Here is a 22,135-nt window from a genome sequence, read left to right as displayed (position 1 = left end):
ATAATTCTTTCCTTCTCCGGCTCCGTTCGTCCAACGCACATCAAAATCGGTCTGATCCGGACGTCCATCCGACCGTACTACCCGTCTCCGATGATCTGCTACCAATGCGGCCGGTTCGGGCACGGTAGTCGCTTCTGTCCTAATCAAGCAATTTGTATATCGTGTGCCACACACCATGAAATGACTGAAGGGACACCATGCCCGAACTCCCCCAGATGCGTGAACTGCGGCGGCGATCACCCCGCCCGCAACCGCAAATGCCCCAAATGGTTGGAAGAGGAAGCCATTGTGAAGCTCAAGACCGACAGGGGACTTTCCTTCCCGGAAGCCCGAGCGCTCATGAGAGTGAGCAAGCCCGAGTCCTCATACGCTGATAAAGTGCAAAACCGACTGAATCCGGGGGGCGATGAGAAGGACAGGACGATCGCGCTTCTTAAAGCCGAAATCCTCTCCCTCCGTGCCCAAAAACAAGCCGAGTCCAAGGACTCGGAAGTAACACAACTCCGCGCAGCACTTGAGGACGCTGGCAAACAAATTGCTGAAATGCGCCAACAAATACACGCACTGCTGAAAAACCAGCACAACAATAACACCACTCAGAAGGAAGCTCCCCTGCCGGTCTCAACCAACACAACAGTCGCTCCTCAAAAGACAAGCCAACAACAAAAAAAGAAAATCTCACCAACAAACAACAACACAACACAACAAAACAGAGAAGAGCACAACAACACAACGAAACAACGCACATCACCTCTTCCCGCATCCCCCACTCGTCAAGCAAGAAAGGGTAGATCACTCGAGCGGGTCGACTCCGGATCAACCGAAGGTGAAAAGAAAAAGAAGAAGAAGAAGGAAAACAAATCTATAACCAAACCCGTTCACACTACAATCCAAGACCAAAATTTCACTGAACTCCCAGACCATCCATCCCCATCAGATTCTCTTATCCGAGACTTCTCCAGCCGTGAATCATCCCCCACCAGCTCTACTACATCCATGGCAATAGACATATCCGAATAAACCCCCAGAAAATAACATCCACACACAATAAACTCAATGCACAGCTCCCATTAGGGGACTGAGCCAACAATATCAACACGCACGATAAAAACGAAAACCCCAAGAGGACGAGGGGCGTCGAGCCGATCAGGACCTTGTCCGATCGAACTTTGTCGCCTCCCGTCCACCCTTCCGTTCTATCACCCACATTCAACAACAATCCAGTCCCCACCACCAACCCCAAAAATCCCTATAAAATATCAACATCGGAAACACACCACCCCCCTCAACTCATACCGGGCGACCGGTTGTCTTCCCCCGAGCCCTCACAGAATGGCCGGGACGAAGCAGGTGCGGGCCGCTCGAACAACCAACCGGAACTTGGTTGTCGCACCAGGCGAGACAGAAATAGCACTCACAAACGTGGCCGTCCCCCTGCGCCTGCCCCCCACCAGTTTCGGTGGGTCGACGGGTCCAGGACGGGGAGACGGAATCCAACCACCTCAACAACGCCGACATCGTCGGACACCGTCCACGGGATCGGGAAGTTTGTTCAAGCCCCATCCCTGGATGTTCCCGGAATATTACCGCTTGCTGCAGGAAACACGAAAACCGAGTTCCTCGTCTTCCAGACGGCCCGTCACAATCATCACCGGACATCAGTAACACCCTCTCAAAATCCTCTCCTACCAGCTCTCTCACCTCCTCCCATCCACTATCTTGTGCCAACACGAGCTTGTCCTCTTCAGAGCCTGACGGCTTGTCGAGTGAGACAATACTGGCCATTCAATGGAATGTGAATGGCCTCAATCATTCCCTAGGTGACCTCCAGCACCTCATAGCCACCTACAATCCGATAGTTCTAGCACTCCAAGAAACGCATCTTCGTCAAAATACCAATCCGACTTCGTGGCTAAATCACTGCTATACTTGGAGTGCCAAAACCGGTACCAACCTACATCAATCAATCGGCCTTGCGATCAGGACAGACGTACCCTCAACCCCCTGTCAGATCACAACCGACTTGATTGCCATCGCAGTTAAGGTCCATCTGCCAACCTCATGTACGGTGGTATGCGTTTACATCCCAGCAGAAGTTCGAGAGGTGGGGAAAAAGCTGAAGAAACTTCTTCAACAGCTTCGACCCCCTTTCCTTGTTCTGGGTGACTTCAACGCCCACCACCACACATGGGGTTCAAGAAAAAACAGCCGCCGCGGAAGCGAGATCCTGCACACAGTCGAGGAATGTGGAGCGGTCATATTAAACGATGGTAACCCTACCTTTTTCAGGGGGGAATACCAGTCGTCCATCGATCTGTCGATTGCATCGCGAGACATGGTCGGCTCCTGTAGGTGGTCCACCTGGGCCGATACAGGTAGTAGCGACCATGTACCAATTCTCATTTCACTAGACCAGCGACAGCCCCACACCACTAGGCACCGTGTATGGATCCATCAGCGTGCAGACTGGAAAGGCTATGAGGCCTCCATAGAAAGAAGGATTGGGAACGAATCCAACCTCTCACCGGAGGAACTGGAGAACGTTATCCTTGGAGCGGCTAATGAAAGCATTCCACGAACCAGCGGGAAACCTCCCAAAAGGGCGGTCCACTGGTGGTGCCCAGAAGTAGCCGATGCCATAAAAGCCCGCAGAAAAGCCCTCCGAGCACTCAAGAAAACCCCCCCAGGACACCCCAACTGAGCAGCAAAGGCGCAAGAATTTCGTCGCCATAGGAACTTATCCAGGGAAACCATTTTGAAAGCTAAGGAAAACAGCTGGAACAGCTTTCTTAGTGGCATTTCATCAGACTCCTCGACAGCCGAGCTGTGGAGAAGAGTAAATGCTCTCAGGGGAAAACGTAGATACAAGGGCTTCGTTCTAAAGGTTCACGACAATTTCACCTCGAACCCGGTCATCATAGCAGACCATCTTGGCCAATACTTCAAATCCCTGTCTGATGACACGGCACTACCACAGGCATTCCTAAACTCTACTCGGAATGCCCAGTGCCCTCCTGTGTCCATCCAACCCGGATTGAATGAAAATTGGAATAGCCTATTCTCTGCGGAGGAACTTAACTTCGCCTTAAACTCCACCAAAGGTAATTCAACCGGCCCGGATCATATCAGCTATGATATGCTCCGGCATCTTCCGCCGAAGGGCCGCAGAGCCCTCCTAAATCTTTTCAACAGAATTTGGCTATCTGGCAAAATTCCAACAAACTGGAAAACTGCCCACATAGTTCCCATACCAAAGGGTTGCGCGGAGCTTCACTCCGCTAAGAACTTCAGGCCCATAAGCCTCCTCTCTTGCATTGGCAAAACACTTGAGAGACTTGTAAACCGGCGCCTCGTCACATTTCTCGAAGAGCGCGATTTACTGGATCACAGGCAATTTGGTTTTCGACAAGGAAAGGGAACAGGAGCCCACCTCGCATCGCTAAGCAACACCATACACGAAGAGATAAACGAAGGGCTACATGCAGACGCCCTGTCAATAGACCTATCCAAGGCCTATAACACAGTTAACCGGGAAGGGGTCCTCAGACAACTGGTTAACTGGGGCATAAACGGGCGAATGGGTGCCTATCTGCAAGACTTCCTGGCCAACAGGAACTTCCAAGTCCGTATAGGCGGATCCCTATCCCAAACATTCGCAGAACAAAACGGAGTCCCACAAGGGTCGGTTCTAGCCGTCACCTTATTTCTAATAGGAATTAACTCCATTTTCAAACACGTCCCCAAAGGGGTGCGGATTTACGTGTATGCCGATGACATTATTATACTAGTCACCGGTAAATCCAGGAAAAGAATCCGAAATAAAATCCAACAAGCAGCGAACGCTATCTGCAAATGGGCAGAAAGCGTAGGCTTCAATATCGCTCCCAACAAATGTACTGTTTCACATTTCTGTAGGAAAAAACATCTAGATACAGACCATCCGATAACGATCGGACAAATCAAAGTGCCGTTCAAGAAATCCCCAAAAATTATCGGCGTTACCTTCGACCGAAACTTGAACTTCTCCAATCACTTTGCACAAACTAAGAAAGACTGCGAGTCCAGACTGAACCTTATCCGGTCCATCTGCTCTGGTCATCCAAAATGGAACCGTCACCAAGGAATCAACATTGCCAAAGCTCTGATATGGAGTAGAATTTTTTATGGCATAGAGGCAACGGCCATAGGTAGAGCTAACATCATTAAACTTCTGGGCCCTACCTACAACAGGGCCGTCAGACTAGCCTCAAACCTCCTCCCAAGTACCCCAGCAATGGCGGCGTGCGTAGAGTCGGGCCAACTACCTTTCAGATGGCACTTGGCCTGGACAATCGTACGCAGAGCCATGGGTTACTTGGAGAGAACATCGGGAAACAACTGCACATTATTGGATATAGCCAAGTCTTTGTACCAAGAATTCACAGGACAAAGACTTCCTAAACTGGCCCGCCTACACCGAGTCTGGAAGAAACCCTGGTACCAACAGGATCTCCCCAGAATCGATACTTCACTGGCACCCTCCCTCGGAGCCAAACCAATACCAGCAGCTGCGAAACGATGCTTCAATCAAATTACGGCCGACAAGTTCAAAGGTTCAGCCTTATTCTTCACTGACGGCTCACGGACAAACTCTGACACCGGGCTCGGTGTTTGGGGATCTAATACCTCCATTCACCGTAGCCTAAATCCCATCTGCTCGGTGTTCTCGGCGGAAGCTGCTGCTATTCTCGAGTGTATAAAAATCATTCCCCCGGGATCCGACGCCGTGATTTTCTCGGACTCCTTAGCAGTAATCACTGCTTTGGAGGCGGGAGAATCCAGGCATCCCTTTGTCCAGGCGATCGAGACATACTGTGGCAGCAATGTCACGGTCTGCTGGATCCCTGGACATAGCGGGATCCCGGGCAATGAAAACGCGGATACACTAGCGGCTATGGGCAGGAAAAGTCGGCGCGCTACCTCTGAGGTCCCTTCAGCAGACATACTGACGGACTTCAGGGACAAACTCTCCAACCACTTCGTACAACAATGGAGAGCGTCCGGCGGCCTACTGCCCAAAATAAAGGGCGATCTTACAACCTGAACGGACCGCCCTGACCGCCGGGAACAGCGAGTACTATCTCGGCTACGGACGGGGCACACACGGCTCACCCATAAACACTACCTCACCAGGCAACCCCCACCAACGTGCTCCTCCTGCAACATACAGCTAACGGTTGAGCACATCTTAGTTAACTGTCCGGAGTTTCACAACCTCCGTGCACAGTATAACATAAACACATCCATAAGAAACATCCTTGCGAACGACCCCGTAGCCGAGATAACGTTAATCCTCCTCCTCAAAGACGGAAACATCTACAACTCCATCTAACAGTCGAAACAAATAGTCTACACAACTCTTACCTTCATCTCCCGCCTCAACACACCACCCCAACAACAAAACAACAAGAACCCCCACAGATATAACCCCTAAGCATTCGATTCTTCTCACTCCATACCACCATCACCTACCACCCAACAAAACCTACTTTTACCACCCAAGACTTAACCGCTCTTCACACAACAGTCTAACAGCAATATAACCACAAACCCCACCCGACAAATACGCCCCCCAATCCTATTCCCATCATTTCATGCCCCTTCTGCCATTAACCAAAACCACCTTTTCACTGAACAATCAAAATTCTCGGACGCAAATCCCCTACTCCCCAACAAAAAACTGTACCCGTCCTTAACTCGGCCGCAGATATGAATGGATAGCGCCTCCGCAACTCCTAACTTTCGATAACATCCGCCCGTTCTCAAAGGCTTGGCTTCACCATCTACGATGCAGAACTAACAAGATCTATATCTAGAACAGCGCACTAACATCTGCAGGAAATCCACCCACCAACACATTATAAACCACCCCCTCCCTCCCCCCTTCGCTTTTTAATGAACACTCACTTGCTTTTTGCCCACGTTTCTATTTCTTTGCATGCTCAACGACAAAACTCCCTCCGGGGAGGCTGCCCAACGCTAACGTCATGAACTGGACTGATCCAACCCGCTGCCATCCGCCGGGAGGCCGGATCCCCCGGGGATGTTCCACGCGGCCAGCAAAAAGTTCAGCTCCGACACTCGGACCACCAACGAGCAAAGAAGAAAGCCAATGGACCCTGGTGCGCGCCAGCCATAACGAACCCACCAAAAATACAAGCAAAGAAAACCTGTGGGCCATCCGCAAGGGGGCTGGACCCCCTTGGGATGACTCCCGCGGCCACAACGGAATAGAAAAACAAAACAAACATAAAAAACACAAAACTCTGTAAACCAAAACGGTTAAATTTTATAACTTCTACCCGGTGAACGACCAACATGGTTAAAGCCGGGGTAAAATAAATGATATAAAAAAAAAAAAAAAAAAAAAGAAATATCAATAAACCGGAAGTCGTCATCTTGCATTTCAGAACCATCTCAATTATCGTTTTCCGAAATTTGCTCATCAAATCCGTTCCGAAAATGCCCAAATTGTAGGGGTTTTCAGGAAATATCAATAAAGTCACCATATCGAAACGACCCCAAACATAATTTTCTTGCACTTACTTTTCACACTCGTTCCGAAAATTGCCATATAATTGGGGGTTTCCGCATTATTTACAAAAAACTTGTTTTCACGAACCAGATCCCAAATAACGTAAACATTTTTTACGAACTACCTCGGTTTGCGAACTCCGGTTTAGTTCGTAGATGGAGGTTTCGGTGTAATACATATTACTTCAGATGTAGCAATACTAAAAATTTAATCTAGACAGACTACCTAATGAAATGTATTTATTTGATACTTTTTCGTTTTCTATTGAAGGTCGAGGAATTTCTTATTTCAAAAGTTTTAATTCAATAATGAAATTCGACCGCGAAATACTCTTACCGCAAATACTTTTATTTCAATCATTCTTTAGATGGAGAATCTATGCTTGCTACTAAACTCAGGTATATACACTGTTGGCATGTTAGTCAATACACGCAAGGGCACGCAGTGCCGCCAAAGAAAAATATTTTTAAACTTATCATACTTATCAATTCGTGAATGGGTTTGGTCATCAACTAATCATACCAACATGTCGGAAGAATGTTGATACCAATTTTAATGATATCGTGAAATTGTGTTCTACTGTTATTGTAATCAATAAAAATAAATATGAATAAATCCGTTATGAATCGATAAGAGTCTCTTTTACAACCCAGCAAAACGTGTGCTAAGCCCACTGCGCTCGATCACTGAAAGTGTTCCTGATTTCTATGTGTCGGTTTTGCCTGTTATGCTTTGTGCGAGGATTCGTTCAACTCAGGCGGTTAAAATTTTGAGTGCATTTTTTGAGACTACATTTCACCTTAATGTGCGCTTTTCCAGCATTTTTGCTTGAACATTTGGGAATTCATAATATTTTTATCCTGGAAACCTGAGGTTGCAGATACCTAGCCAGATAATTTTTTTGGAAAAACCGTTTTTTAACTGCCAACTGTCCATAATAAATCTTTAGATACATTTTTTGTCCATGAAGATACATTCTTCATAATTAGCAAGAACCTCATTTTACCTCTTCCGGGCACGTTTTTTTTGCCTGACTTTTATTCACTTTTCGCTTTCAGCTCATCAGTACTTTAGACATTTCAAATCGAACTGCCATTGCTACCTAGCAGCAAACGCTAAGTTTACACTATTTATGTAACGCGTGTACCGAGAAGTCATATCGTATCTGATGTCTCGGACGTAAGAAAATGTGATTACCTCGCAGATGAACCCTTCCAATTATATGGTTTTGCTGATTTTGAATTTTTCGGTGATACAATAACCTGACAGCCCAGAGTTTGCCCTAATCATTCTCAACACTTTCAAATGCAGCTTCCGATTATTAGTTCCGTTACGACACTTGCTTTTGTCCTCCGTATCGATAGTATGGCGCTCACGGGAACGCTTGGAAACGCGATTGGAATTCGCGATTTTTTTCAAATCCTTGTCATTTTTAAGGGAGTGGGGGCATAGGGCGCTGATCCTAGAAGCCAGTTGTTATATGTTCGCGCCCCGATTTTTTCCGGGTGGTGATAAAAAAAAGCTTAGAGAGCTAATTGCTTTTGATAAATTTCCCATTCCGGTAGTTTACCGGAAAATTTGCCATGGCGGAAGAAAACATGCGTTTAGGCATGTTTTTGAGTTCTTTCTCCCTTTTTTTATCAATTCCACCTCCATTTTTACAAAAAATTGTTTGAGTAGTTCTTACGCTCCATGTTGGCCTAGAAATTCTCGATGAAACCCAGCTGGGGGACATTGGACCCCCTCACTTCCTTCGTAGGGGAAGTGAAATACGAAGTGCCCTGCCAGTCGTTGCCATCCAGGGTGAGATAGGTCTAGTCGTCCATCACCACCGCCATATCACGATTCGCCGAGAAAATCGAGTTGACTATCTTATTCAGCCGCTGCCACTGCGTCATTGCCTGCAACTTCGAAACCAGTGGATGCGACTTCCGCTTCCTGACATGAATGTTACTTTTTCATTGTTTAGCCGGTTGATTGTTCCCGGCCAAGCGCATGTGGCGCGCACTTTTAACTCGATCTTCCTATTCAGCGTTCTTTGCAGCTTGTTGTCGCTCTGGATCGTCGGCTGTCTGGAACCGAGCCTTCTTCCAATGCTATGATTGCAGTGCCAAGTGTCAAGAAGTTGTAGATGCCGGAACGGGTGTATCCGGCATCCAAAAAGTGCCGTACGATATCCGTTTTCGTACGCTGCGGGGTGCCATTCTTTAAAAGCACACACCTCTGAACGGAGTTGTTTCAATATTTTTGCCATCACAGGAGTTCGAGCTAATAGAGCTGTCAAATTTTGACTGCTCACTTAGAAATTACTATGATTGATGCTGCATGGGTTGTTCTGTCAGTGTGGGTAAAGGTAAATCCATGAAAAATCGCCAAATTTAGTCCAGTTTATTAAATGCAAACGTTAGTGTCAGTGATGAAGTTCATGTGAGTTTGGCGCATTTGCTCCTTCGGCACAAAAACAACATCGATGACTTTATACCACCTCATCACCGGTTTCGCGTATTGGTACGATACCAGATTCCGCCAAATAAGAGTGTCGACTTGCATTCATACTACGCTTTTCTTCCGCTGTCAGCTTGCTGCTGGTTCTTTTTGAATAATTTTACCAAACGGGACACGGTCGAATTGTTTATTTCCAACTTCTTCGTGATCCACAAGTTTAGTCATAAGTTTCAATACTTTTACACATGAAATAAAAAAGTTACACTCGAAATAAAGTGATGCAATATTACTCCTCATGGGACTATGCCTTTTTCTGATGATTTTCTGAGCAAATCCCATAAAAATTTTCATGATTTTAATAATTTTCAAGATTTTCAAAACTTCTTAATCATGGTACCGGCAATGCATTTCTATCCGTGCCGTCTTTATTAGACGAATTTAATCGTAAATCTTGCAAACAATCTGACTGGATGCAGCATTAAATCGCATGGTTCCCATTCTACACGGCAGCAAATCATCTACCAAGTCTAATTACAGCTTCACATTCACTTAGAGAGCAGCAGATTGTTTCCTGTGTATGTACAGGGCAAACAGACATAAAACTTGGTGGTGGCTTCGGTGGGTATAACCGGATTTGGGCTAGGGTTCTTTAAATTGAAACTTTTTCGGATCGAGGTTCGATTTATGTTATCCTAGCAGAAAGTTTTTGAGTTCGGATCGAATTTCATGTTAGAGAGTTTAATGTTTTAAATTCTTATTCAACCCTACTTTGTGGTAGTTTAAAACAAGTGGATGGAATTAGTTATTGCTTTGTACGAGAGGCTGGATGTATGTATGAGAAGGTTAGAATCAAAGTGGGACTGGTAGTCAATAATTTTGTGGGAAACTCAATCCTCTTAGCTCAATATCAGCGGTCTGTGAGTTTATCTGCTCTGAATCGATTCGTATTCTCGATAGCGAACTACCGAAACGATTCGGTTTCCCAAAGGAAAAAAAATCGACTAAGAAAGCCATATTGAAAACAAGGTCGATTTTTGAGGTTCAAAACTCGAATGTAATAAATGGGAGCAATCGAAAATTTTCAGATAGAATAGGAACTGTTCAAGTACACGAGCTTGTGTAAATACAAACAAACCAGTGTTGGTGATTGCCGAAAATTTGACAGAAGCTGCCATATTGCTATCTATATTGTATACAACATTTTCAATCCAGTAGAAGATGCTACAAGAACTCGAGTCTCTCAATGCATACAATACTCTGAGTATTTCACGCCCGTAAAAAATTTTACAGTCTCATAATGATCGTTGCTGTGTGGAATTTCCCAAGAGAGAATCGCAAGTTGACAATTATCGCAGAAAATCGAATCGACGATTCAACTAGATGATTCTCATACTAGGTAGCAATATCTCAAAACCCTTGTGTGGAGCATTCACAGACATTTTCATAGACACAACTTATACAAAGGTTATATGCGCATCGTTAGAATAAGCGGCAATAGTAATTATCAACTGCCTGTATAGCATCGGATCTCGAAACGAGAATAAGCGACCGTTTGTTACTTCAGAGAGGATCCCCACAGCAGCGTGCTAATCTGTGTCAGAAATGTCATCGAGAGAAATTCGCTCTCGCACTGGTGTCGATTCTATGTTAAATGAGCCATGCCAGGTTTTTGTTGTTGCGATGATTCCCGTTTCTCTTTGATGGCACTGATTCAATCGTTGAAGAGTTGCCAGTGAACGTTCTTTGATACGATAAAAGCCATCCTTGAAACAAACAAACGAAATTAACAATCTGCAGCTCTCACCATTATCCATCGAATGAAGGGGTATATTGGTAAACTATTCACGCCGTCGTCCATTGTCGTCGTTGTTTTTTTATTTTACTACTGTTATTTGTTCAGATGTAGAATTCGTTGTTAGCTGAAGGAACTTGTGCATTGCACAGTGATCCAAAACGGGAAATTAGCGTGACAAAAATATTTTCACTCTAAAATATTAGCTTTTGTAGTTAGTGTCTTCACAAAAGTTGTTTGTAATCAAATGGCGCTCCTTGCGATGGAAAAAGTTACTAGGGTGGTCCTTATTTAGATTGAAATCTGAAATCTAACTTTTTATCTGAACTAAAAAACGATTTCATTATACAATAAAGAAAAATTTATTTTGAGCAACTTTGTTGAAAAAACCACCTCTAGCTTTTCATTTGATCGTGTTAAATTTTCCCGAGTAAAAGTAGGGTGGCTCCTGAAAAATCAAAATTAATTGAAACAATTTTTTTGGTAAAAAAAATTTGATAAAATTGTTTAGCAGAAAATCTGTTTTCGGCTGTAGTTTTTGTGTGTCTCATTTCTCGAATGAACAATGTATGGAACACTTGTAGAACTAATTTGATACCATTATTTTGCTAAAAGAAGTATGTTGATGACCTTTCAGGAACGGCATAGGAAAAGCTAGAGAGGTGCTTTTTTCAGTAAAGTTGCTCAAAATGACATTTTCTGAAACTTTATTGTACAATAAAATCTCACTAATAGTACTGTTATTGTACCGTTGAATTCCACTATATCACGTCATTACACTCTCACAAAGTCACTATTTTTCCGAAAGGGTATCAAACGTTATAATACAGATACGTATTTCGGAATGCTATTTGCATCCTTCTTCAGTGTATCGGTTTTATAAGTTTATTGAAAGAATGCTGCAGTGAAGTTCCTTTTATACAAACGTAAGTAGGTAAACCACAAAAGGAACAAAAAAATTGAAAAGGTAAAAACAGGTAACAGAAAACTGGAAGAGTTAAGTGTTTTCTATTTTTGTTTTTATCTTGGATATGGGTAGTAACTGGAAAAGCCAAGAAGATCTATTCCCTTGGTCTCGGTTTAATAAAGAGATGTTTTTGAATATTTCTAAACTTTATGCTAAATCTAATTTCCATGGATAAGGAATTTGTCTTGAGATTTTTGTCATTAGTAGTGAGTTCATGATCTTCAAAAAAGGCATGTTCTGCTACTTTTGACTTGAAGTGATGTGGTAGTCCCTTTTCCAATTCTGCGGATGCTTTCGCTATTTCTGAGATATGATCCTTGAAACGATTGGCTAGTGTTCTCTTTGTTTGTCCGATGTATATTTTATCGCAATGAGGACACGAGATTTTGTATACCCCAGACTTTTTCAAATTATCTGTAGGATCTTTTGTAGAACCTAGTAGAGTTTTCAATTGGTAGTTCATACTGCTGAACACTAAATCTAAACCAAATTTTCTTAGTTTTGATTTTAGTGGGTGTGAAATGTTTCGATTGAAGTCCACCGATATTCTTTTAAAATTTTCAGAAGGGGGGGAGGGGGGTCAAAGTTGTAAGTGATTGTTTTTTCAACAGTCTTAATTTTTTATCGAAGATGGTTTGAATTTTTCCCTTCAACATCATCTCTGTTTGATTTAAATTAAACTTTCGTTTACCAAAACGAAAGAAATATTTATTACGAACGATTTTATTGTTGAAATAAACTAACTATTTATTACATGTCAACCAAAGTTGAATTGATGTTATCGTGTGCGATTGTGTTCTTCATAGCATCTGATATGTGTTCTTCATAGCATCTGATATGTTTCCATACATGGTTGAATCTGTGTATGACAAGCTAAAATTTAAGGATATTCTATCGTTTCTCTCCCAATATGGTAAGGAGCAATAGTCAGAGGAGTTCATTGTTTTTCCTAGAGTGAATTAGTCTCTTCTATTTCTACCTTAAAAGGTGTTAGAAGATTATTTTGCAAGGGTGCCGAATTTACTTCTGTTCATACATGTTGCGAATCGTCTTGCATTATTCCGGGAAAGCAGAGTGGTGTTGCTTTTGTAAAATCTCTAAACCTTTTTAAAAGTTGGAGGTTTTATTAAACGTGTTTTTTAGCACCTGCACATCGTTCAGCACCTTTTCGTGAATGCAGAACTTTTTATTTCTTGTTGCTTTGTACTGTTTTTCCACTTCACCTGCTTCACATATCCCTTCCATGTTCCTTTTATCCTTTCCTTCATATCAGGAAACTGACGAGAAGCCACGGCAAGGCATAACTTTTCAAAAAACTAGGAGAACGTTCCACTTGAGCCAATTAGTACAAAAAATGTCAAGAAATTGACAGAAGCGCACAAGAAAAATATTTGTAATTTTTATTTAGATATTGATTGAAACAAACTAATCCACAGAGAAAAATTTACTATCGAGTTTTAAAGATTCAAGCAGCAATATATGCTATATCAAACCAGAATTTCTCTTGTCGCTAGTTCAATTGAAAAATTTGTTGAGTAAAACTCTAATTTTGTTATTTTTACAATTATTTTCTTTGTGTGTTGGATTAGGAAATGATCCGCCTAATTCACCCATCGCCTTGAGAATCAGCATTGTCTTGGTGAAAAAGTGTTTTTTTCTTCGGCGTGTGAGGTCGTTTTACCTTGATTTTTGCATTTAAACGATCTAACGACGCTATAGTAATCAATAATAATTGATTTACCATTTACAAGATAGCCGATGAATATTATACCATGTACATCGCAAAATACTGAAGCCATAATCTTCCAGGCTGCCTGTTGGGCTTTTCAAATGTGGTTCACCGACTTCAGTCTACTAAGATGATGATCGTTTTGATTCCGAAGTGAAGTGATGGATCCATGTTCCATCCATTGTCACATATCGACGCAAAAAATCTGAATTATTTCTAGCAAACATGATCAAACACTACTCTGAACCATCAACAGGTTGTAGATTTTGATCGACTGTGAGTGAACGCGCCACCCACTTATAAAAGAGCTTTCTCATGGTCAAATTTTCAGGCATAATTGTAAAACACACTGCCTTCTGGTATCTTCATGGTCCTATCGTTCTCACCAAGTTTCAATTCACAATTAGATATAACCAATTTGTGTATTTTTCAAATGTTTTTTAATAAATAAGTCAATTGAACATTCATCATCATCGGTGTCTGTAGACCATATTCCAATTCAGCAACCCAATATCAAATGGATCTCTTTGATGAAGCAAAATCCGGATAACACTTCTGAAGCCATTGCTGAGCTTGTGCAGTAATTTGTTTAATCAAGAAGCAATGATAAATTAAAGCACTAAATTGTTTTAAAAATGACATCGGTTTCAGTAGCATCGCTGAGCGAGTTGAGAAACTGGGAAACCATTTTGATAGAGAAAACATCACCTCAATATCCTAGTGTCAATCAGCATCAGCAGATGAGTGCCGAGCGCACGACAAATATTAGAACCCACTGAGTATTCGTATACATCATACTACGGTTCGGTTTTTCGTTTTCGTGAATCAATGCTCGTGCTCGATTTGAGTACCAGCACAAAATTGAACATCTTGGTTGTGTTGGCAGCTCTGTAGTGCAAACATACACTCACTAGCGTAGCTCAGTACGGTGATGTCAAACTCAGTACTCACTTTTGAAAACTCGGTACTATGAAATCAGAACTGAGAACTATCAGAACCATCACAACTTGGTGTCAGTGATGTTAAATTGTTAAATTGAGGTTGTTTGTGTAGATCAGTGATGAGTTTCATCTTTATCATTATTTTACGGATTGCATCTCAAATCATGAGGTGAGCTGATGAATAGAAGAAAATGAGCCACATGAGCGAGTTTTTTCCACCCTTGGTCACTGTTATTTGACTACTCGAAATGTCATGATATTTCACACATAGTCTTTTGAATGTTGTTATTTCATTATATTCATATGGATTTGACAATGGTTTGTTAGTTCACAATTGCTGAGTTATGTGGTCTGATTGAACAATATAACAATATATTGTCCTAATGATATAAATTATCAAAAACATTAAATTGCATTGAATTTATGTTCTCTTCGCCTGCAGGTACTTCCAACGGGCCGGCCTCGGTTGGCTCCCAGACCACCCGGTGGGAACAGCATTTAGGAGTGTTTAGAACATCCCCCGCCATGGAGCAAGTACCGGATCGGAAAGCGTTGACCGCCGCACTGGTTCACTTCTCCAAAGCACTCGGGTAAGTGAATGGAATATGATAAAATCAAATAAATACCGAACACCTGACGAACACGTTTCACCAAACATAGGTAGTTTCGTCGGTGAAACATTGACCTACAATTTCATTTGAAATATGACATCGTCCTGTGGCATGTACGTGACATTATCTGCACATCAGATTAAATTTATGTCCCCGTCAACCATCCATACCGTGCACGGTCTGACAAGTCAAGCACTACTTCGTGAATTGCCGGGTGCATAAGGTCTCCGCCCATCCGAGTTTGCGTCGCTCTAACTTCCCTTTTCCCTACCCCCTCTCTACACATAGTCTTTGTATTCAATGGTAAATATGTAGAAAACCTAAACGAGCAGCGTGGCGAGCCTCTTTTTCCGTCCGTTACCTACCACGGAGTGTGAAAATAAGTGGGATTACTAGCACTTCCGGAATAACGAGGTTTTTCTCGTGCTGCACAAATGTGCATGAGAAGCGATGTCGAATGCATGCGGAAATTCTATGCTTTCGCCGTCTGTTTCCTATGTAGATGAGACTGTCGACTGTCGAATGATCTGTGCTAGTGTCTTGCCCAGAGAATAATTCCACCTAACAGCAATTGAAACTGTGGGTTTTGAAAGTTTCTTGTAGGGTACCTATTTATTGTGTGGCACACTTTGCTTAATGTGTGCTCTAGCATGCGAATTAATCCAAGCAGCATCAAATGCATGAATAGGTGCATTTGAACGCCGACGCGTTGTGTCAAATGAAATCTCCAATGTGGACAATCGTCCCGAGTACTAAAAAAATGAAACATTTCACCGGTTGGAAACGTATATTTTAACAGTAAAAGTTCAAAACGGTTAATTTGTTAAATGAAAGAAAGGGATTAAAATATAGTTCAAACGAAGATTCAAACCAGATCGTAAATAGTTTACGTTTTTTTTAAATAGACTTCGTAAAAACGTTGTATGAGCATAAAAAAGTAACACATGTAACGCCTATAATTTACTGAAAAGTAACACATGTAACACTTCGTAACACCTATAACTTACAAAAAACTAACTAAAATGCATCAAATCTACAAAAAGTGACGCATGTAACGGTTCGTAACACCTATAGACATTATTAATGTAACACATGTAACGCCCCAAAACATCTTTACCTTTAGACATGCGTTACTTTTTGTAAGTTATATGTATTACATATAACTTACAAAAAGTAACGCATGTTACGCTTCGTAAGGTCTTTAAGTTACAAAAAAGTAAAGCTGGTAATACCCAAAATTTACATAAATACAATGCATGTAACGCCTAAAACATCTAAAAAAAGGGAGCGGGTCATTTCGCCGAAAGCCATTTTGCCGCGGCGGCCTCTTGCATACAAATCTGTAACCGCCTTGTTTGCCCGGTCTACCCAAATCTAGGTTTCTTTGTTTTAGTTAGGTTAGGCAGCATACAATTGTACTTCTTTATTCAAGAAGCACAATTGTTGGCCAACAAAACGGGCGTTTACGCTATCATCTTTCATTTGTCTTTATTTTAAATCAATTACGATATTAAGACAATTTCAGGATTCGGTGAAATGACCATTTCGGCGAAATGGCTTTCGGAGAAACGGCTTTCGACGAAATGACTTTCGGCTAAATGGCTATAATCAATAAAAAATTTACACTTCGTAGCGCATAGTGCACACCAAAAAGTGGTGCATGTAAAAGTTCATAACATAAGTCTATAACTTACAAAAAATTAGCGCATGTAACGTTTCGTAAAACCTATAACTTTCCAAAATATAACGGCTGTAACGCTTCGTAACACCTAAACTTACAAATAAGTAATGTATGTAACACTTCGTAACACCTGCAACTATCGGAAAACTAACTGTTACGACTATAACTGACAAAAATATAGCGCATGTAACGATTCGTAACACTTATAACTTATGAAAAAGTAACGCATTTATCGCTTCGTAACGCCTATAATCTACGTAAAAATAACGAATGTAACGGATCGTAACACCTATAACATACAAAAATATAACGTATTTATCGCTTTAACAAAAAAGTACCACGTATAATTAACGGAATAGCGCCACATGTAACGCCTCATAACACCTTAACCCTGAAAAGAGTCACACATGTAACGCCTAAAATTCACTGAAAAATAACGCATACATCGCTTCGTAACATCTATAACATACAAAAAAGTAACGACTGCAACGCTTCATAACACCTATAATTTTCAAAAAAGTAACGCACGTTACTTTGAGTAACGCAGAAGTAACGTATGCAACGATTTGTAATAACTATAACTTTCAAAAAGTAACACATGAGACGCTTCGTAACACCTATAGCTTCCAAAAAAGTAACGCATATAACGCCTAGTAATAATGAAAAATTATGCATGTAACGATTCGTAACGATTTAACCTTAAAAAAGTAACGCATGTAAGGCCTATAATTTACAAAAAAGTAACGCATCAAACACCTTCACTCTGAAAAAAGTTACATATGTAACGCCTATAATTTACTGAAAAGTAACGCATGTAACGCTTCGTAACACCTATAACATACAAAAAGTTAAAGACAGTAACACTTCATAGCACCAATAATTTACAAAAAAGTAACGCATGTAATTCTTCGTAACGTCTACAACTATTGCAAAACTAACGCATGTAACGATTTGAAATAACTATAACTTACAAAAGGTAACACATTATACGCTTCATAATACCTATAACTTTCAAAAAAACGTGCTTAATCCACCAATCAATGAGATGATACCTTTTTTTATCAATCCGCATGTGTTTTTTTCATGCATATTCTTCGGTTTTCATGACATTATTTTAATGACCGTCGTTTTAAGCTGCAATTTGACATTTTAATCACTCATTACTCTATCTAAAAAGGTTACAATCGACTAAACTTTTCATGATATGTCGAAGTGAGTTCCACTTTAGAATTCACGGTAATTTAAGGTACTTCCAGAGCCGGTATTCAGGAACCAGCATAAACCAAACCGATTCGTATGGCCATATGACGAATAAATTGCAATAGTTTTGAGTCCAACTTTCAAGCTTTTCGGGATTATCATCTTCTATATCGGTTTGAATTTTAAAAATTCATCCTCCTGTAATTCCAGAATCGGAAGTCAGCATTGAATAAAATTAATTAGTTTTGTGTGGGACTATAAGTTTATTTTAATTTGATTTTTTTTCTGAAATTCGATTTGGCTTTATTTGAGTAAACGATTGAGCTTTGAGAAACGATTCGATACTGGAGCCGGAATTCGAAAATCGGTGTAGCCGAAGTCAGACAAATTCACCTGATTAGTTTACATTTGTTTCAATATGTTTAAAAATCAGTATAGACATCTTTGAGAAATCGTAGTACGAGTTAAATTGTTGGGTGCCTTCCGAATCGAAAACTGAATACCACTAAAACTGAAATAAGTTTATTTGGTTGTCAAATATTCAAATCAGCAAATCTTAGATGATTCTTAGATATCATTTGAATCTTGTATCGGTTCAGCCATCTACGAGGAAAATAAGTTACACAATTTTAATTTCGTTTCACATATCATCCTGTAGTTCCGGAACCAGAAGTCGGATCCAAACATAATTCAGGAACCTTGTCTAGGAGCATACGAATTTTCATATGAATCTGAGTTTGTAGAAAACGGTTGAGTCATCTTCGAAAATAAGGTAAAAAATTGAGTGAAATTATTTGTCACATACGCATTTGCTGATCTCGACGAACTGATTCAAATGGTATATGGGTGTTTTGTTCTTCCAGCATTTATTGCTGTAAGCAGTTGAAATCAATATAATTATGAAATTGTTCAGAATTCGGAAGTACTGCCATCTTTCCAATATGTCATATTCGAACGATTATGTTGCCAAAAACGAACCGTGCTAAAATTGGCCCGAGGCAAATTGTCATGAAAAATAATGCTGTTCACAGTCTTTTTGGTACTTATAAACTATTGTATGTACCAGTACAAAGAAAATCGTGTTTTACGTTGCTCCCAAGCCTTTCTTTGCCATACAGCGCTCAGAACTTCTACTGCTGGAATATGGGGGAAAAGTCGCTTACAGAAAAAATTCGATATCTCCGTTAAAAATGGACGGATTTTAACAATCTATGGCTTGTTGGATAGCTATTACCGTGCGGAATCTAAGTCTGAAAACATATTCTGTTTTCAAGGTCAATTGTGACAGATACTGTCAAAAAACTGAAAATTTTGACATAAAACTTCGTATAACTCAAAAAGTAAACATCCGATCTCAAAACCATTCAATAGCGTTCTGGGTGACGGGGAGACCTTTCATTTGCGACTAGTTTGATCAAAATCGGTCCAGCCATCTCTGAGATCTCGACCTCTTAGTTGACAACACACATACAGACACACACACATACACACACACACACAGACATTTGCTCAGTTCGTCGAGCTGAATCGATTGGTATATGACATTCGGCCCTCCGGGCCTCGGAAAATTTTTCGAAAGTTTGAGCGAATTCTATACCTATTTTTTATATATATAAAAAAAGGTAAAAAAAGTAACGCATATAATAATAATAATAATAATGAAAAAAAATGCATGAATCGCTTCGTAACGGCTTAACTTTAAAAAAGTAACGAATATGCCTATAATTTACAAAAATAGTAACGCATGTAACACCTCATAACACCTTTACCTTCAGAATCTAACCACACAACATAACCTATAACTTACAAATAAGTAACGCATGTAGAGCTTCGTAACGCCTATAAACATTGTCGTAACACCTATAAATATCATCGGAACTATAGATGTCGGAGAACGATGTTTAAAGTCGTTTCAAAAAGCAACAAGGTGACTTCTCGTTAAGCGACGTTCCTTAATAATATTCACAGCATGTGCGTTCTGTCAGTTACGTCACTTATACCATTATATCTCTGGAACCAAAAGTAACAGCCATTTGATCTTCGAACTTGATCAATGGTCCAATAGTAGCCTTCAAATGAGCCTAGCTTGTTGAAATCGGTTGAGCTATCTCCAAAGAAATGGAGTGCTAAAAAAATCTCTTGAAGCTGCACACACAAACATTTTTCTATCTCGTTAAGCTGAGTCGAATGGTTTACCTAGCATATGGTTCTCCGAGGCTCCGTTCGTAAGCCGATTTTTCCTTTTTATAGTGAAAGGCAAAAACGGAAACAATGAAAAACGATCCTCAATTTTTTTTTGTTTCAATAATAGAGGTTTTAACCTTAAAAATCATTTGCTCTTTGGGCCAAAAAAACTTTCTTACCATATATGCTAGGTTGGGAGTCGAACCCAGATGCGTGAAAGGCATGCGTGATGCGTAAAAGGAATCGACTAACAATACTTCTCAAGTTGTTTTGGATGTTTTCTGTCTTTCTCATATAGAAAGGCTATGCAATCGCTGTGAAACCTGACTTTTTATTGTCATATACCACTGAGTTCATTGAAATCATAGAATGTCAAATGGTCCCATAAACTGCTATTAAATTTTATGCCTATCCGACTTCCGGTTCCAGAATTATAGGGTGATATTCACCAAAAATAGGTAAAAAAAGAAACACACGTTTCTCGGAGATGACTTTACCGATTTCCACAAACTTAAATTCAAATGAAAGGTCTTATGGCCTCATACAATTTTCTTGAATTTCATTTGGATCCAATTTACGGTTCCGTAATTACAAGGAAATATGTGCAAATTTATGAAAAAATGCAAACTTAATTTTCTCGGAAATTTTTCAACCGATTTTCACAAACTAAGAAGCAAATAAAAATTTTAGAAATTCTTCAAAAAGTCCCAGAAAAGTTGATCCAGACCCTACTTTCGGTTTTGGTATCACAGTGCGATTAGCGGAAATTTTCAATTTCATGAGTATTTTTTAACAAGCGATGGCAAAACGAGGTGCACATTTTTATGAAACTTACGGCTAAATTCATCCAGTTGGCAGATCTCGTTAGTTAGTGAATATATAAAACTACTACTAGCTCCCGGTTTCCGCTTCCGACAGCATAAACGGAACTAACTTCGATTTTTCAGCAACGATCAAACCGATTTCAAATGAAAGCATTTATTGTCTTTAAATATACTGTGTAATTTCATCCAGATCCGACTTCCGGTTTCGAAATTATAGGACGATGAGTGTCAAAACATTCAAACCGTTATTCAAAATGACGATGCAAAACTGGTACGCGTCGGTACGTGCGGCTTTGCTACGTTCACTGCGTGCTCTGTTCAATTCCTTATAGCGTGCAGGGTTGCGACATTTAAATTTATATTTTTCAGGTGAAAAATTTGTAAATTTGTATCTACTTGTTATTATGATCACAAAATCATGATAACGATGTTTTTCTATAAAAGTATAAAATAAAATAAAATAATTTTTTTCTAGATTTAGCCTAAAACTTATTTAATTTGTAGGCTATATTAGCTACTTACTAAACGAACTGACTTCGGTTATACTGGTTCCAAGATCCAAGTTCCAGAAATAGTGATCAAAAACTATAAAACGAGACTCACTCAATTTTCTCAGAGATGATTCGATCGATTTCCACAAACTTAGGCTCTGACAAAAGTTACTATAGTCTCATAGCTTGCTGTTTAATTTTATCCGGGTCCAACTTCCGGTTCCAGAACTATAGGGTAAAGTAGGTTTAACCATAGTGCGACGATGCAAAATAAAGAAAATTTCTTATTAACTTGACATTACTGTTCACAAATGGAAAAGGTTATGTTAGTTCATACTTTGAAATAAAAATTTTTTTGACAGAATCTTGTAGTAATATTTTTAGAAATTTCGAATCGTTCGTTGTGCAAATGGAGCATTGAGGTAGAATTTTCTAAATATTTTCATTGCTTTCCGGTTCAGAAAATATTCACTAGTTTATTTGCGGTGTAGGAAATTGAATACAGGTAAGCTGCATGAGAGGCAATCGGCATATTCATTATGCCATACAAATTCTCAAAATTGCCATCAATTCTATCTTCTTAATGAATATCCGAACAAACTAAGATAGTAAAGTTTGTTAGTTGTTTGTCACTTTTCTCTTGACGGGATAGCAAAACAACCCTGTATGGCATTCGTATCACGTAGTATCATCGCA

The 22,135-nt window shown here is 40.5% G+C and overlaps 1 protein-coding gene across 2 annotated transcripts in view; it reads left to right on the top strand.

Moving 5' to 3' along the window:
* LOC131439393 (uncharacterized) overlaps positions 1–22,135 on the top strand; it is a 104,959-nt gene that overhangs the window by 44,706 nt on the left and 38,118 nt on the right. For both annotated transcript variants that reach the window (XR_009231113.1, XM_058610338.1), the window contains exon 5: positions 14,891–15,038. Coding sequence is in view for 1 of the 2 variants with exons in the window: in XM_058610338.1 (XP_058466321.1) it covers positions 14,891–15,038 (148 nt within the window). In the remaining variant the exon portion in view is untranslated. The remainder of the gene's footprint in view (positions 1–14,890; positions 15,039–22,135) is intronic.

This window comes from Malaya genurostris, chromosome 3, assembly GCF_030247185.1.
Source record: "Malaya genurostris strain Urasoe2022 chromosome 3, Malgen_1.1, whole genome shotgun sequence".
NCBI classification, from domain to species: Eukaryota; Metazoa; Arthropoda; class Insecta; order Diptera; family Culicidae; genus Malaya; species Malaya genurostris.
Note: the sequence above shows the minus strand (reverse complement) of the source record. Positions and strands in the feature narration are given on the sequence as shown.